General features: G+C 40.9%; 1 protein-coding gene across 1 annotated transcript in view; it reads right to left on the bottom strand.

Annotated features, from left to right (window-relative positions):
* Window positions 1-17657, bottom strand: part of TOP1 (DNA topoisomerase I) — a 30397-nt gene extending 12740 nt beyond the window's left edge. Inside the window, exons 1-11 of the mRNA XM_088480624.1 lie at window positions 17396-17657; window positions 16690-16714; window positions 4379-4466; window positions 3560-3974; window positions 3064-3113; window positions 2280-2375; window positions 1960-2035; window positions 1786-1877; window positions 1583-1698; window positions 1309-1430; window positions 1100-1222 (exon numbers count right to left, since the gene is read on the bottom strand). Of these exons, the coding sequence (XP_088336750.1) occupies window positions 1100-1222; window positions 1309-1430; window positions 1583-1698; window positions 1786-1877; window positions 1960-2035; window positions 2280-2375; window positions 3064-3113; window positions 3560-3974; window positions 4379-4466; window positions 16690-16714; window positions 17396-17428 (1236 nt within the window). The 5' untranslated portion in view covers window positions 17429-17657. The remainder of the gene's footprint in view (window positions 1-1099; window positions 1223-1308; window positions 1431-1582; window positions 1699-1785; window positions 1878-1959; window positions 2036-2279; window positions 2376-3063; window positions 3114-3559; window positions 3975-4378; window positions 4467-16689; window positions 16715-17395) is intronic.
* Window positions 17658-17907: the final 250 nt, after the last annotated feature.

Below are 17907 nucleotides of genomic sequence, written 5' to 3'. Positions count from 1 at the left end.
CTATTTTTGGCTAAAAATGTCGGGACTTTGTTCAGAACCACTGGGACATCCTCCTTAATGACCAATTAGGCAAAACATTTTTTAATGAGCTTAATTTGGCCAATAATGACACGTCATTTTTGTGGTGTAAAACAAAGCGCAGGAAAATGGGTTAATTGATGTGGGACAGGTTTTTAAGATTGGAGGTGGGCGTTAGAGGTCGTATTTTGAAGGTTTTTTTTTTTCTTTTATAAGGGTCTTTTAATTACATATATACTTAAGCATTTTTATGCTCCCCTAATATAAGTGGATATATTTTGCCAAAAAAACACTTGGGGCAGGATGTAATAGAGTCAGAGTCTGCCGGAGGTGCGGGATGCAGACTGATCTCGATCGTTTTTTTTAAAGTTGCAGTCATTTACAAGGCAAAGCCAGTTTGGCTTTGCCTTGTAAATGACTGCAACTTTAAAAAAAACGATCGAGATCAGCCTGCATCCCGCACCCTCTCTCCATTACATCCTGCCCTTGATTTCTAATCATTAGTTGACAATTTGTCAAACTGCTGTTTTTATGCATATTTCTAAAATTTTAGGAACCCCAAATACTTTTATTAGGGACACTAATACAATTCTTTGTTACCCTATATCACTGCTTTTTTTGGGTACAGGTTTCCCCATTTTCACCCATACTTATCGCCAGTAAAAGCAGAACGTGATAAACTGAATTCACAGGGGAAGGGTGTGAAAACTTTGCCACAAAGATTACACAGCATTATCGCTCCTAATTGAATTCCCCCATAGTGGCTAGAAAATTATTCACCTACTGATTATTTGATATATGCAAAGGATATTTATACAGATTTCGCAGTTTTACCCTAGAAGGCTAGTGTATGGTCCCATGGAGCGTTACTGTGGCATTAGGGATTGCAGCACAAAGATTTGTGTACACAGGGAGGGTGCAAATCAGCACATTTTAAATTCCATCACAGCAAAAACATTTTCCACTTTGACTTTAGCAAGATGATTGGTTATAGTAAAATCTATGGGATAAGGCTTCCTATGAAAATGGTGGGAAGTCACTGTTCCATTTTGTAATCTCAGAGAGATGTGATATGAAGTACCAGTTTCTCCTCCTTTGTCATTTGCTTTCTGGCCTCAGACTGGGCCTTGAAGTACTGGCCTAGCTCATTGAAGTCACACTTGTTCAGGTTGGTGATGAGATTTCGTTCATCAGCGGTCATTTCCTAAAAGAGAGCAGAACATTGGTTACAGCTGAACCTTGAAAGATAAAAAAATTTACAGAAAGGAATGAAAAGAAACTTTAAGGCACCTTCTTCCAGTCTTTAAAGAAGTTCTTCCTGAAGATGTCCTTTGTAGTGTATTCATGATCCAACATTTTGGCAAAGAAAGTAGCTACCTCCTCTGCTTTGGGGCTGAGCTTGACGGCTTTACCTATGGTCAACAACAAACAGTCACTATGCACCGGTTATTAAGTACAAGTGTTCCCCTCAAATTCTTGTACTAATGCAAGAGCTCCAATGAGCAGGGGGAAGTGACTAAATAGGTAGGATAACAAGAACAGGAAATCAGAAACCCAGTCATACCGTCATAGTAAAATTTCACATTGTCTGGGAGAGGTTCATATGGAGGAGCAAACACGGGGCCTTTGTGTTCCAGGAACTTCCACTTTATGCCATCGGCATGACGTTCTTCCTCCCACCTAAGAGAAAAAGCAGCGAGTACTTACAGCAGGTAAGATTCAGACCAGCAGGAATTCTACAGATAATCAGGACACATTAGCCAATACCATTTCCACTTTTCTTCCTCCTCTTTTTTCCCCTTCTTTTTCTTAACATCCCCCACTTCGCCTTTGATTTTGTTTTTCTTAGGTTTCACATCCTAGAAGAGATGTATACAGTTACACCAGAGAATGGCGCGTCTAACAGAACATCTTTCTCTGTGATATCTCTGCGTCTCGTACCTCCTCCACCACTTGTTTGCGTTTCTTGCCTTTTTTCACATCTTCTGTTTTAATTTTCTTGGGTTTATAATCAGAGCTAAAAGGGGGAAAAATAAAATGAAGACAAGGTTAGTGGAAAACACTAGATAACCATACTGTAGAAATAAAATTTTAAAAAATGTCCATAATGTTTAGTTAAATTTAAGATCTCAAATCAGTTGTGGGCATAATTTCTTGTACACAATTATTTAGAATTGGCATGAGTTACTGAAACAGGATGGACGTTTTCTTGCTCACAATACTTAAAAAAATACAGTTCCGATACCCAAACCCCCACATACTCTTCATCATCTCTGGATCTCTTCAATATCTTGTTATGCTGCTTGGGAGAGATGGTGTAGCCTTCGTCTTCCGGCTCATCTTTAACATGAGGAGGACTAAGGAAGAGAACAGCGCAATATAATATAGCAATGTATTTAATACAAACAATTCAGCCACAAGCTTTGTGCAACCAGATATAGACAGAAGTCACAGTGTGGTCACTTCAGAAGTTAACATGTTTAAAAAAACAGAACAGTGAAAAATGCCCTAACATTATGCTGCCCATTTGTTCTTGATAAGTCATTTCAAAGATACAGTGGGATAAGCCTTCTAAGGTTTAGGATTCGGAGTTGCACCCAAGTCAGCCACAATAGCACATGCATGGAACAAATTGAAGATAGTCACCCATATACCGAGCTGCAGGCATTTATGCAACCGCCCCTATCCATTTGGTTGTGTAAGTGATCATCAGATCACACCTGCACAATCCTATACCTGGTGAAAGAGATGCATCTAACATCTATATACAGAGAGCTCAGCATAGCCTGCAATTTCGTCTACACACCGATTCAATTTAGCCCAAGCGTGAAAGCCTAATTGCTACCCAGTTATGCCCATTCACCCAATGGAGTTAAGACTCAATCGCCAATAGATGCATGCTCTCAGATACAGAGCATGCTGAGTGCTAAAAGTTGTAAATTCATTATCAAAACGGACTTGCTATTCAATCTGCACCAAAATGGGTTAGGATAAAGGTCAGTGTAATGTCACAATAGAATAGTGTGTCTGGATGCTCTACCTTACCTAGAGAAACCATTTTCCTTCTTCACTTTGACACCATCAGAGGATTTTAGCTGCAAAGCAGAAAACAAGAGTCTTTTTTTTCTCTCCCCAACAATCAAAGAATCCACTTATGTATATAAAATATATACATACACACTTTAGATGTAGGGAGTGCAGTAGTAAGGGAAAATAGTTATCAGGGAACTCAAATAAACTGTATTGTGTAACATTGATTGTAACCTTGATCATTATTTTTCTATTATCTTTTTTTTTTTTTTTTTAAAGAACTTATCAAGTCAGGAGAAAACCAATATGTGCATAATCAGATCAACATGCTCGTTGAAGCCCTTGAAAGGAACAATAATCATGGCAAACAAGGGTCTGATTTGTTTATCCTGGTTATGTTCCATAAAAGACGACTTTGGAATGTTAAATCAAGAGTTTAAAAGGAGCGGAACAAAATAAAACAAGTTTCCTGGAGGGTAAATCAAATAATAGAATTTAAAAAAACACACACCTTTTCCTCCTTCCTCTTCTCTTTATCCCGGTGTTTTTCTTTGTGTTTTTCTCCATCTTTAGGTTTTTCACGGTCTTTACGCTTCTCGCCATCTTTATCCCGATGCTTTTCTCCATCTTTATGTTTTTCCACATCCTTCTCACCATCCTTTTCCCGATGCTTCTCCCCATCTTTTGCCCGATGCTTCTCCCCATCTTTTGCCCGATGCTTCTCCCCATCTTTTGCCCGATGCTTCTCCCCATCTTTTGCCCGATGCTTCTCCCCATCTTTTGCCCGATGCTTCTCCCCATCCTTCTCTCGATGCTTCTCCCCATCCTTCTCTCGATGCTTCTCCCCATCCTTCTCACCGTGCTTCTCACCATCCTTGTGTTTGTCTTTCTCTTTGTGTTTTTTTTCAGAGGGATCTTTGTGTTCACTGATAGACAAATATATATAAATATAAATGAATAAATGAAAAGACATAGCATTTGCACATTCCAATAATAAAACATCCAAACACAGAAAATGGGTATCACATTGCTACAGTTAGTATAAAAAAAAAAAATGAAATGCAGAAGAGCCAAATGCTTCCAAACTACAAGTGCTAGTATGCTACTACTGACCACAGATTGCCTACCTATCCACTGCTTAAACAAGAAACTTAGTAATTAGGATGAGTAACAGTATACCACCAGCCATATCAAAAATGTGTAAAACAGAGAGGAAGAGACTTCATGGACTGCAAACTTCTGGGTGAAAGCTTGCACTCAAATGGCAGATGTACATTACAGGGTGAATAATGCTGGAAGAAACAAACATTTCTGCAAATCATCTACTGACCTGTTGTTATGCTTGGATTTTTCACGATCTTTGTCCTTCTTGTGTTCTTTGTGACGATGTTCCTTGTCTTTCTTGTGTTTATGGGAGTCTTACGGGCACAAGAGAGGCACATTACAATACGGATCAAAAATATAGCCAAGCTCAGCAGAAGCAGCTCCAATTTCCATTAAAAATTATGTACCAGTGTCTACGGGGATGTTGACCACAATAGAGATTGTGAATGCTGGCACTGAGCTTACACACTAGTCCCATTTACTGCTAGTAGGAATTGGTCAAGTTTGATTTCACAAGTGCTGAGGTAGCTTATTAAAGTGCTGCTCTTCTACATTTCCCCCACTCAGTCCTTAATACATTGCCTTTTTTAAGTCATTTTGTTAATGAGAACAGTATTTATGAATGGATCAGTCAACTTCAATCCCACTATAAAGAATTAAAGAACTGTTTGGGGGACAGCAAAAGTTTAGCTAAAAATGGTTACTGTGGTCAAATCTGTTGCCATGAAGAGTGCAGCCAAATAACTAGTGTCCAATGATATAAAATGTATCATAACAGTCTTCAGTTTCACAAAGCACGTATGTCATCATTCTTATACATTTAAAATCAGCAGTCTAACTTTCCAATGGTGTTTGCTAGTTTGCATATGCACAAAACATTCTAAGTCACAGACCTGAAATACTAGGCCTTTGACAAAGATTCTAGATGGCAGTATGTGGGAGAAAGACCTTGCAGACTATTTTAAGCTATATTGAGGTTAATAGGTGTTAAAGTTACAAGTACAACCTTGAAATGGCATTTTCTTAAAATCTATTTAGTGGAAATAAAATGTATTTAGTAAGTTATTTATACAACATGCACATATTCTGCTGCTCTTTACAGAAAGAAGAACCCCTGGGATAGAGTCATATTAAATGCACTATTACCAGTTACTTATATAGTGCACACATTCCACAGCGCTTTACAGATAATATTTGGCCATTCACATCAGTCCCTGCACGAGTGGAGCTTACAATCTACATTCCTTACCACATACTCGAAAACATACACAATGGGGTTAATCTTTTGTTAGGAGCAAATTAACCTACCAGTATATTTTTGGAGTGTGGGAAGAAACCGGAGGAAACTCTCGTAAGCACAGGGAGAATATACAAACTCCACACAGTTGTACTTAGTTGGAATCAAACCCACAACCTCAGGTGTAGTGAGGCAGTAATGCGATCCATTGCACCACCTGTGCTGCACTATTTCAGAAGGAGTGATCTATCAATATATTTGGAATATTTATTTGGCAACTGTGCATGCTACTTTACATAATATTGTTACAAATGTGGTTAGCACTTCAACAAAAACAAAACAAAAAAGCAATTTAAGAGGTTATTTCCTCATCCAGCAAATTAGGAGATAAAACTGTGTGAAATAGGGTACACAGCACATATAAACAACACAGTTGCAAATGACCTTTGAGTCCTATCATATTTCCAGTTTTAAGGGTGAAGACCAGACCCTAATACAAGACAGACATAAGATACAATAGGCACAATTAACTATGAAGCAAAGTTAAAAATGCTTAAAAGTAAAAAGCCAGCTTTATTGATTAAAATAGTTTCCATCCCAAAATCAGACTAGGGGCCTGATTCAGATCCGCTCACAAGCGGGCGATGGTGGGCCATTGCACACCCGCCCCGGAGCGAGTGAGAAATCACTCGCTCCAGGGCTCGCTACAAGACGGGGTGTCTGTCGATGTTGATTAACAGCTCGCCCAGTTTTGTAGGCGGGGAGGGTGGCTGCACAAACTAAGGCGTTCCTCGTTTGTGGGCGACCCTACTGACATCACTAGTGATGTCAGTAGTGGACTTCCTGCTCTATTAGAGCAAGAAGTCCACTCAGGCTTGCGAGGCCTAAGACCCTACCACAGGGTCTCCTCACAAGCCCGATGGTCGCGACCATCGCCAGGCCACAAGCACACGCTGTGGGTGGTCACCCACAGCTGTGCGAGCGGCCTGTAGAAAAAAAAATTAAAAATAGGGATGCCCTGATTCAGAGCGAGCGCACGCAAATAGCGTGCACCTCTGAATCAGGCTCTAGATCAGTTTGTGCTGGTTTTTATAAAAAAAGATTGTCATTAAAAGTTAGAAGCAACTTCTATATTCATTTCTTGCAATATGTATGAATGGAGTCTGAAAACATTGTAGACCTGCTATCTCTAACTTCCCAGGATGCCAAAATTGTCACGGTCAAATATTTACTAATTAAGAGGATAACTCAACTCTTGCTTATGGTGCATACACACGGTCAGATAAGCTGTCAGATCGTTTAACTCTTACAGCTTCTGGCACCTGCAAACGACCAAATGATGGTCGATGCTCAGCCACATATGGTCATTATCGACCAGGTTAGCCTGTTTACTATAGGGACCCGCGGGTCGTTACAGTTGTAGGGGCTTGCAGCACATGTTGGATGTTCAATAACTATCATCCAATACATGCAGGACTATCAGATAACAATCGTTATCTGATCGTCCCCCAATTGTACTGTGTGTATTAGCCCTACAGTGCTGCGTTCTCAGTACCGATATAAAAATAGTAATCTCCTAAATTCAACTATACTACAAATATTTGATTAGCAACTTATGTAACTTTTAAACAAGTCATTTTTCTTAGTTGGTATTTTACAAACCATTATATTCTTTTCAAAATCTCTCTGGGAGGAAAAAAAAACAAAACAAACAGTATGGCTGATAGAGTTAAATATGCTCCACAGACGTATACCGGGTACACATTTAGCCATTCCATATGTTTGGACTGACATCACAACTGGGCAGGCATTTCAATCTGCCTGCTCAGTTGAGATGTCAGCGTCAACAGTCACTGCAACAAGTGTACGGGTGGTCGGCAGGTCACCATGCACACATGCAGTGCACAAATATCTTTTAGATGTATCGGCACTGACTGTGCTGCAGGGCCGACCTCATGTCTGAACGACGCTGTTCACAGACATATTCCATGGACACACCCACTGATGGACTTGAGGTTAAATATAAATAACCCTCTTATAGCCAGCCTGCCACAGTAAAGCTGGGTACACACCTATACATTAGTCGGGCTAATAGTACTTACCAACCAGCTATCTCTACCGCTGTTGATGAATCGACAATCAACCCTACGCCACAAAGTCGCTGCCTAGGTGTATTCCTTGACTTTGAACTGTCCTTTGTTCCCCATTCAATCCTTTTCTAAATTCTGTTAGATACAAACATCCAGAATACACCCAGATCTTGCACAAATGCTAATTCATGAACTCCTCTCATATTGATTATTGCAATAGTCTCCTTACTGGCTTTTCCCAAAACACTCTCACCACTACAATCCATTTTGAATGTAGCCATGAGGCTGATCTTACTCGCTAAACTTTCGACTGCTGCTCCACTCTGTCAGTCCCTCCTTTGATCACCTGTATTCTACCAAGCTCAACATAAAATACTTTTACTTACACATAAGGCTATTACCCAAACTACACCAACATATATCTCTTCGCTTATCTCAAAATATCTCCCTGCTCAACCTCTCCGAACAGCACAAGATCAGAGTCTCTCCTCCACTTATTACCTGCTCCCATTCAGTTACAGGGCTTTTTTCAGACTGCACCCACTCTGTGGAATGCCCTCCCATCTACAATAAGACTTTCCTCTAGTCTCAAACCTTCAAGTGTTCCCTGAAAACTCACCTCTTCAGACAATCTTATCAAATCCCACAAACACACATAAAACTCCATAAGCTATGCTACCCAGTTACATCTCCACATAACTTTAAATATTTTCTCTTTCTTCACTTTCACATCATGCAGACTGTAGGCATACAATTGCTGTGTGACTGGATCACACAACCCACCAAGGACCTCTGCCATCTGGCTGGCCCAATAGGCAATATGCAGCACTTAGCCTTGTGTTTCAATGCTTATTTCCCTATAGTTTGTAAGCTTGTGAGCAGAGTCCTCTTACCTCTTTTTCTGTCCGTTATTACCTAATCCTGTTTTATTACTACTATTTTTTCCCCAATTCAAAGCACAATGGAATATGCTGACGCTATATAACTGTAAATAAAAAAGTCCAAATCATCATCATCATCATCCCCCAACTGTATATGTTAATCTTTTTAAACACTTCCAGCATTGATTCTACATTAGGGCACAGCAAGGTACCCCAATATTGCAATGATAGCTAGGAAACAGAGCGGGGAGAGAGGCTTCCATTTTTTTTAATGTGCACTACAAAATATCATTAACATCTGTTTTAAACTCAAAAATAGCACATCTCCAAGTCAAGTTCTTACATACTATTATATTTTAGTATGATTTCAAATGTTTTTTTTAAATCTTTTTGCTACTTCTACAATGACTTCATGCAGTCACTGAACTGTGTATGGGTGCTACCTTTGGATCTTTCTAAAACCTGTTTATTACCTAAATGAATACTGGCAGTCTCAATGTCTTTGGCAATCCCTTAAAATGATTCAATAAACAGATCTAAGGATCCATCTTCACTTGCGGTGATGCTACCAGTTTAATAGGTTCAAAATCAATTTGTGTACCTGGATTAACTTAACTAGAATAGTTTCCTATAGGTAGTAAGAGTCTCTGGCAAATAAAAGCAAACCATTATGGACTGAAGAGGCAGGTCTCATTGCATCCAATTTTTCCATTACAATATCTAGGGTTCCCAGGTAGGACTGTCATTCGAACAGCTATGCAAAAAAAAAAAAAAAAAATGGGCAGTTCTTTACCTCCAGGGGGAGAGGGACAGGATCTCAATCATGTTAACTGGTGTGTGTTAGGAAGAGCAGTGAAAGCACACAGTACAAATCCACAGAATTACATAGTATTTTTTCCAGTATTGGCATTAGCTAATGAGTGTCACACTAAGAGGGGTATTCAATATGAAACGTTAACTTCACTGTCGAAGTTAACGTTTCATATCGGAGTTTTTACCTGCGTTAAAGTATCGGGCGCGCTCCCGCTTATCCCCATATTCAATATAAAATTAACGAAAACAGAAAACTCCGAAGTTGGATTTGCGTAAAGTTACAAATTTTTCCTTAAAATAATTGTAAGACCCCCCTAAAAAAAACATGGGGGATCACTATGGGTACCCTCGTTTTAGCCTTTAAATGAAAGTCGGGGATTTAAATAGCCGCAGCAGGTGTTTTTTTTCCCCCGACATTGAAGAAGTGTTGCAGAAGAGCACTTAGGTTATTTTTTTCGTTTTTTTTTAAGTGGTGCCATCAAATTTGGGGTACATGAAAATGGGTACTAGCATATTTTGATGTCCCTAAAGTCAGTTTTTAAAAATTCTGCATTTGTGCACCGGCCGCTATAATTCTATTCTAGAAAACACCTGCCGCATACTGGCAGAATAGCCCTGAACCTATTTCCCTATTGTTAAACAATTTTTTCCCATTTTTTTTTTACCCCAATTTTTTATTACATTTTTTTGGGGTGTCCCTATTTTTTTTTTTTTTTTTTACTTTTTTTGACAGTTATTTTTTTAAATGTCATTCCCAGGGGTGCAGGCTATTTTTTTTAAGCCTGCACCCCTAAACCCCAATTCGGCACTTTTTTTCGACCTATTCAATGGTGAAAAGTTATCACCGTTTTTTATCGAAGACTTTTCAAAACTGTGATAAGTCTTTGAAATTGAATACGGTGTAAAAGTAAAACCTGCGATAATGACGTCATACCTCCGATATCAACGCAAAAACGATGTTATCGCTCCCAAATTGAATACCCCTCTAAGTGGCAGATTCAATTAAGTGCTATATCCCCATGTGTTAAACCCCAGTGGGTGCATTAAATGCAAATTTTTCCTCACAGCCTTAAGAGCTGTGAGCAAAACCCTGCATTTAAATGTACCTTCTGAGGTTTAATGCGTGAGGAAACCCAGAGATTCCAGCACTTAACAGAATCTATGGGTTAACACACACTACCTGTGGGTTTGACTAATAATTTAATTGCTTCAGGTGTTAAACCAGGACCTTTACCCATGCAGAAAACAGAGCATATGCCCCTAAAAGCAGCAGGATATGTAATGGTGCATGTTTTGTATATAGAATTCCTGCATTGGTAATATACGAACTATAATAGTTATAAACAAAGGTGGTGTTGCATACCGCATCCAAATGTTAACTTTTATTTACAAGCTGCACACCTAGTATCTGATTGGCTGCTAATGTAAACAGAGAGCATGAAGGGTGTATCAGTGCTTAGCATTGCTGTCTCACAGCACTGGGGCTTCAGTTCTGACCAGGACACCATCTGTGATTGCATGATCTCACTGGATGCTACATGCAAGTAGGTTCTTTTATGTCTGAACAAATTTACCCAAGTATGTATTTGCGCATTTGGAAATTTAGTCAGTACATTCCACTGGAGCAGTATCCAATGTAAAGAATTAAACAGTCTCTGTAAAGCAAGGTGTAATGTAATGTGATGGCCCTGTATTATAGGGAATTATTTCACAAGTGTGTATGGTTAATAATGAAAGTAGGGTACAGAAATCCTACAAAAAAAAAAAGCCTGAAAACATACATATCTTACACTTCGTGCTTTTTTTTTTTGTCTTCTTCATGGTACTCAATAAGTACTGGCTCCTGTTTTTTGTATTATTTTTAATCCATGACTGGTTTCATAAACAGGACGAGACCAACGAAAAAAAAAACAAAATTATTAAAAGAAGCATCTGAAGACTTGTCCAGAGTGTGGAAGCTACTATAAATCTTGTAACTTTAAAATACAGGTTGAGTCTCCCATATCCAAATATTCCGAAATACGGAATATTTTTAGCATGACTGAGATAGTGAAATCTTAGCTTTTTGATGGTCCAAGGTACACAAACTTTGTTTAAAAGGCACAAAATTATGATTTAAAAAAAAATAAAATTACCTTCAGGCTGTGTGTATAAGGCCAGTTTCACACTTGCTGGTTTTGACCGGGTGGCAGAAAGCCACTGTTTTTTTGCCGGGTGTGAAATCTAGGTAAGCAGGTGGGTTCTTTCACACGGCTCGGGCACGGGATGGTTGCCGTGTAACAGCCGGAAATATCTACTGAGGACAGGCGCCATGTTGTCCCTGCAAGCCAGTGATGTATAGGAAACAATGTTTACACACACACACACACGCTTGTGCAGCACATGCCCAGTAGATAAAAAAAAACTAAAACACACAAACATTAAAAGCGGCTCAAAGCCGCTGCTTGTGAAAGGCACCGAGTGCCTGTAAAACACCGTCCGGCTTCCGCCCGTTTCTTGGCCGGACGGCCAAAGCCGGCAGGTGTGAAACTGGCCTAAGTGTATAGAATAAATAAATGCATTATGTGTATAGATTTGGGTCCCATTCCCCAGATATTTCATTATCGTATGCAAATCTTCCAAAATACGGAATATTCAGATATCCAAAATACCCCTGGTCCCAAGCATTTTGGATATGGGAGACTTAACCTGTACTGCCATCTTTTAGTCATAGGGGAAAAAATAAATAAAAAAAAAGCACTGGCCCTAAATATTGATCTATTTTTCAGTCAGTTTGTATGAAAGTGTTTCCATTTAAGTACCCAGCCCACATGACTAGGCTATAAATTACAATTTGAAATGTACTTAAAAACACAATATTGTTACAATAACCCCATAGACCAATGTTGCAACACCTCCATAACCAGTCCTCTTATGGCTTGAGAAAATCACAATCCTTGCTGGCACTGTGCCTAGCAGTGGTTATTTCCAAATGTCTCCCAACTCGGAAAACCGTCCACTACTTAGTGCAAATATCACCCAGAGACAAGCCAAATACTTATCTTTGGTACTTTAAGCCATGTTATAGTTGTCAGTGATGGCACCCCTACATAAGATAGATAATAGAAGAAAATAAAAAACTGTGTACTATAAAACAGTAGCAGGTCTCCTGGGTAGACAGAGGAGTTATTGGTGAATCACTATTGTTTGGGTGAACTTTCGCCACTTACCTCCAGATTTTATAAGCACACTAAAGCTGGCCATACACCTGCACGACCAGCATACGTTCTGATTCAGCATCAGACTCCCCCGGAGCTCCCTGGCAGTCCCAGCAGCATGTTTGTTGTCTTTCTTAGCACAGGATCTGTCGTATGATTGATCCTGTGCCTAACGTGCTCATTAGGGAAAGTCATTGAAATGACTTGAATTGCTGCACGATGGATCACATGAACAAAATAAACGGCACGATCTGCACACGATAGGATGAAACATATAGGCTGCACGTCTGATCATAAGATCTGATTATAGGAGCTGCGGGAGTGCGCATCGGATCTTATCTTACTAAAATAACACACGATTTTCACAAGATCCATCTTATGACGCATCGAATAATCGGGCAATCGGCCCGAACTCATGCAGGTGTATGGCCAGCATTAGATATATCCTGCTTTGCACACAAAATAAGCACCTACTAGTCTGTTGCATGCATTTCCCTGTTTAATGGTACGCAGTACAATCTTCTCTTATGTATACTTCAGAGACCAATGCAAGCAGATAATACATTGACAGTAAACTTCAGAAGGTACCAGGGGAATGCAATTGTAAATCTGACATTTTATGTCAGTTGTATAGGGTTGGGTATGGCATCTCAACCGTCAGAATGCCGACAGTGGGATCCAAACAGTGATGCCAGCAAATTTCTGTATTTTCACACTAAACTTAATCCTCCCCTCCTGCAGCCTAACCCTCATACTTACCGTTAGAAGTTGTCTGCATCCTGACCCATCGGGATACAGCCGGTAATGTGAGCGTCGGGATTCTGACTGTCCAACTACATCCCGTTGTATATTTTATATTGGGACCCCTATTTCACCGGGAAGGTTAAAGTTGTTTGATCTTATATAAATTTTCAGTATTGTGAAACACATCACCTTCATTGCTAGAGACTGAGCAACACCCTTCCCCATGACCTCTTTAGTGATAGAAGTCTGAAAAAGTTCAGGATATTTAGTCTGGATGGAAATAAGTTCAGTAGCAATCCACCAAACATGAATTAGCTTGTGTGTACATGTACTGCATCCAGAATTATAAAAGCACATAATTTCTTCTCAAATTGTGTCTTGGGAAAGAAGGCTACACGTGGGGTCTTCAAAGAAAATATTTCATAAAAAACAAGTAGCTCCAGCATTTAAGGACAAGCGTTTATAAGTGTAAACCTATAACCGCATCAACAAACATAAGACTATCTGCACATGGCTTATGCAAAATTCAGTATATTTTAATAAAGCCTAATATTTGTGAGAACCCAATACTTGTAGTAGATCAGCAAAAAAACGACTTCCATCAAAAGGTATTTAATTTCAATGGTGGATCAAAACTTTTGCAACTTGGTCCAAGTGGTGCTTTTAAGCTGTAAATGTATACTATATAGGAGAGTAGTTTATTGTAAACTAAAATAACTGACATTATTTACATGTCCAAGACTCTCAGATCACAAAGATAAAAGTGAATACTAAAGCATAACTGACTACATGACAAGATTCAAAGCACGACACAGATTCACTTATCAGTATTTAATAAAAAAAAAGAAAAACCAGCAAATGATATATTTGCTAGGTGCCGACGTGCACATAAAAAAAAAAAAAAAAAAAAACACATTACACATTTATACACTTTAGTCTTGCAAGCTGTTCTTATATAGATCATGCTTATATAGCATTTGTCAACCAGTTAAAAACCCTTTTTCTGCCATAAGGCCGGAAAAAGTGGTTAACACCGCTTCTCCAATTGTACCACTGTTTTTGCATTTTAATGTCATCCCTATAGCCCACTATGGAATGATCAAAAGATTAGCTTTTCATAGCTTTACTTAAAACCGTAATATTGTCTAAGGATTATGTTAAAGAGTACATAGAGTTCACTCTAAGTCCGATGCAGGGCAGAGTGCCGGACAGTAGAAGGGACACTCTAACGTGAGCCAAAGTCGTACACGTTTGAAAAGGGGGCATGTCTTTAAGACATGCCACCTTTTCATCACTCTCGGGGGCTTGTCGGGCATTTACGGACATACCGGGATGCCCCCAAGGACTCCCCTCTCTGCAAATAGATGCAGTGCGCACGTTGAACCGCAATTTTTCCCACCTGCGGGACCCCACGGCCGGGCACGGTACTCAGCATGTTTGACTCCGCCAAATAGGCAGGGCACATCCTGCCCTTTCGAAATTGGACAGGGTGTGGTGCCCCACTAAAACAACCTAGCGGGAACGCTAGTACATACAGGCCCACCAATGTGTGCGCAATCTTTTGAGCTCACACATGCACAGTATGGAGGAAAGGTTAAAGCAGTATGTTGAGTGGATTTCTCAGCGATTCTGATATTTCATGTGATTGTGTGAACTTTTCATCTACCGCACGTGCAGCACAAATGAAGAGTATAAAAACATGGTCTGTGAATTTTGCAGTTAATGTTACGCTGACTACAGAAAGTAGAACTACATTGCCAAAGGTGGTTTTTCACACCTCTCCGGCAGGTGTCATCTTAATAAATAGGGTATCAAACATTCTGTATTGCTGTGATACAGAATGTGCATTATGTTGATAAGGGGTCGATGCAATTCTTTTATCGGGCGCTTAACTAATGGTCGCCTGACAGAGCAATTAAATTATTGCTTAGTTTTGGTGCCCATGTCGCCTGTGCGCCCGACAAACGAGTTTAGCCGCGCAAACACCCGTTTGGGCACCCAAAGTGACGGACTTCTTGCACATTTCTGCTCGCCACCTCAGGAGGCAGCAAGCAGAAATGTATATACCTACGGCTATATGCGCCTGAACGGAGCAACAAATGAATTGGTCCGTCGGGCGCCCATTAGTTAAGGCGCCCAATAAATGAATTGAGCCATCCCCATAGATTTATAAATATAACCCTTAATGCATTTGACAGTGCTCTGATTTTCCATGAAGACTTAACTTGTAGTATTTAGCTGCTTAATTCATATTCACACTGTAAGGTATTTTCTAACCCGTTTACACTGACCTCACTCAGTAGACAAGCAAACTTTAATGTGTATACTTGGATCCGTAGGAAACAAAGACAAAGCACAGTTCCTAAAGCTACAAATCTCTTTTGCTACCCAGAGAAATATTTCTAAAAAAAAATCCTTAAGGGCTCCTTCACACCAAAGGTTTTGGGACGATTTCCTGCTCTTTAAAATTAACTTAACATTTTCTCAATTCAATACTTTATATTAAAGAGCGTCTGATAGGGAATAAACAAAAGAAAGAAAAAAAAATATGTGCTTCAAAAAACCTAAAAACTAGTTTCAATCCCAACACCATCCCCAAGCAGATTGCATTTGTTTTAAAAACTGTCAAAGTTTGTGAAAATTTTATTATAGTGGTAACCAGATAATTATTTTTAAATCTACATGTAAACAGAATATACCTAGTAGAAACTGTATAAATTCATTGTCACGTTTTATTTAAAAAAATAAAATGTTTTATTATTGAAGTGCAATAAATCAGTAAGTTAAAAATTGAATGTTTTTGGTTGCATACCTATGAATTTTTTATCAATTGACCACTTTCACATGACATCTAACTATTACATAAAATGTACACTATACAGGTAATCTATATATCACTAGAGTGATGCTGGTCTGTATACATTGAGCAAATGGGTCTATAAAAATATCTAAACACAGAGCATTAAGGATAACATGTGACAGCACAGCATTCAGAACATAGAAGAAATAACAAGAAGTGTGTAATAAGAATAAAAGGTGTATATGATGGCAGCAGGCTGGAGAGGTGTCTGTGTACAGCTGCAGATGAGCAGCAGCCATGTCAGCCCCGCAGCCCAGGCCTGAGACACACACACACAGCCTCACTCACACAGGCAGCAGCGAGAGAGAAAAAGAAAATGGCGCAGAGACTAAGTCCCCACCGACTGAAAGCCGACTTTCAGACGGGAAAAGCAGAGGGGAAACGGGGTCTGGTGCTGCCGGGAAGTAGGGGAACGGGGAGCTCGGTTCGGGCTGAAGCGGAATATCACGGTTAATGGCGGGGACAAGTCCCGATGGGGGAGATGTACAGGGCTGTAAGTGAACAAAGGAGCCAGTGAGCGAGCAGACGGGACTTAGTCTCTGGACGCCATGTCTGCCCTTTCTAGAGGAGGAAGGAGAGTGAGAGGAGGGGGAGGGAGAGGCTAGATCAGGAAAACAGGGGGCCCACACCCCATGAAACAACACTCAATACACCCCAATTTCAACTGCATACGCCCAGCTACACCCTAATATTAGCAGCAGCCCGGAATACTCACCGTTCGCCCGAAAATTCGCGTCAATCTACGGAAAAAGGGAACAGAAAGATACATCAGGGAGAGAGCTTACAAAAGGGGGGCTATTATATGGCCAAAGGGGTTTTTAGCAACCCAGACACATACCTGGGGGTCTGCTACCTACATGAGTGACGTTTGGATAGGTGTGTGGGGTGTCGTCTGCACCCTAGAATGAGCTGGGGTGCCGGCCAGTGAGACGCACAGCACTGTGTACACAGTCCGGGTTAGGCTGGCGGATGCATTGCTGCCGGGTAATAGACCCAGCACTGCCGCTCCAGCTGGAACCATCACCACCAGACTCTGGAGCCCATGTGTACCCCGGCAGCATTTTATGGGGGGGGGGGGGGGGGGGCGCACATGTACACAGACAGCAATTGAGCGATCTCCCCGGGAGAGAAGGGAGAGGGTCGCTACATCGGGACACTTGGGGTCAACTGGAAATAAAATGACCTCTCTCAGGTGCTGAATCAGACAAATTTACACCCCAGCCCGCATTACACACTATTGTGTCTCTGTAAGGGAGCTAGAGGGAATGTTACACGCTGGGCAGCTGCAGGTCTCCCGGCACAGGGGTCCTTACAGGGGATCCTGGGATTAGGGGCTGAAGATCTCTGGCAGCCGGCGCAGGGCCCGATCAGCCATGTGGTTGTGGGGTAGGTGTTTGGGGATAGGGATGTGACCGGCTTACCTGTGAGTCGTTTTGTCCGTGATCCCCACTCATCCTCACGAGGTACCGGAGGGGTCAATGAATGGTGGCTGGGGAGGGTAACAGAGGCCTTGTGCTTGGCAGGGAGCACAGAGACTGCTATGCGGTAGGAGGACTCCTGAGCAGTATGGTAATCTCCTATAGTATGAGGCTGGGAAGGTGAACCGGGGCCGGGCACAGCCAACAGCAAAATGAGAGGGGGCAGAGCCACTCAGCGGATTGTGTAACAACTAAGTCCCGATTTAGCCTCATTGCGCAGGCGCAACTGATTTAAAAGGACAAGGAGGAGCATGTGCGCCGCACGCCGCGCCTCTTCCGCCGCTCAGGCTCAGCTGCTGCTGTCCAGGCATGGAAGAGGCACCGGCTGCTGATGTCATGGCTAGCCCCGGCCTCTTGCTATACAGTCACCGTGTCAACGTCACCATTTTCCGCGCTCGGCGCCTCCCTGATAAAACTGATAAAAAAAACGATCCATAAAGAACGAATCTTTAGTT

The sequence above is a fragment of the Taudactylus pleione genome, unplaced genomic scaffold (assembly GCF_031769625.1).
Source record: "Taudactylus pleione unplaced genomic scaffold, aTauple2 ptg000256l, whole genome shotgun sequence".
Classification (NCBI taxonomy): Eukaryota; Metazoa; Chordata; class Amphibia; order Anura; family Myobatrachidae; genus Taudactylus; species Taudactylus pleione.
This window is presented reverse-complemented; position numbering and strand designations above follow the sequence as displayed.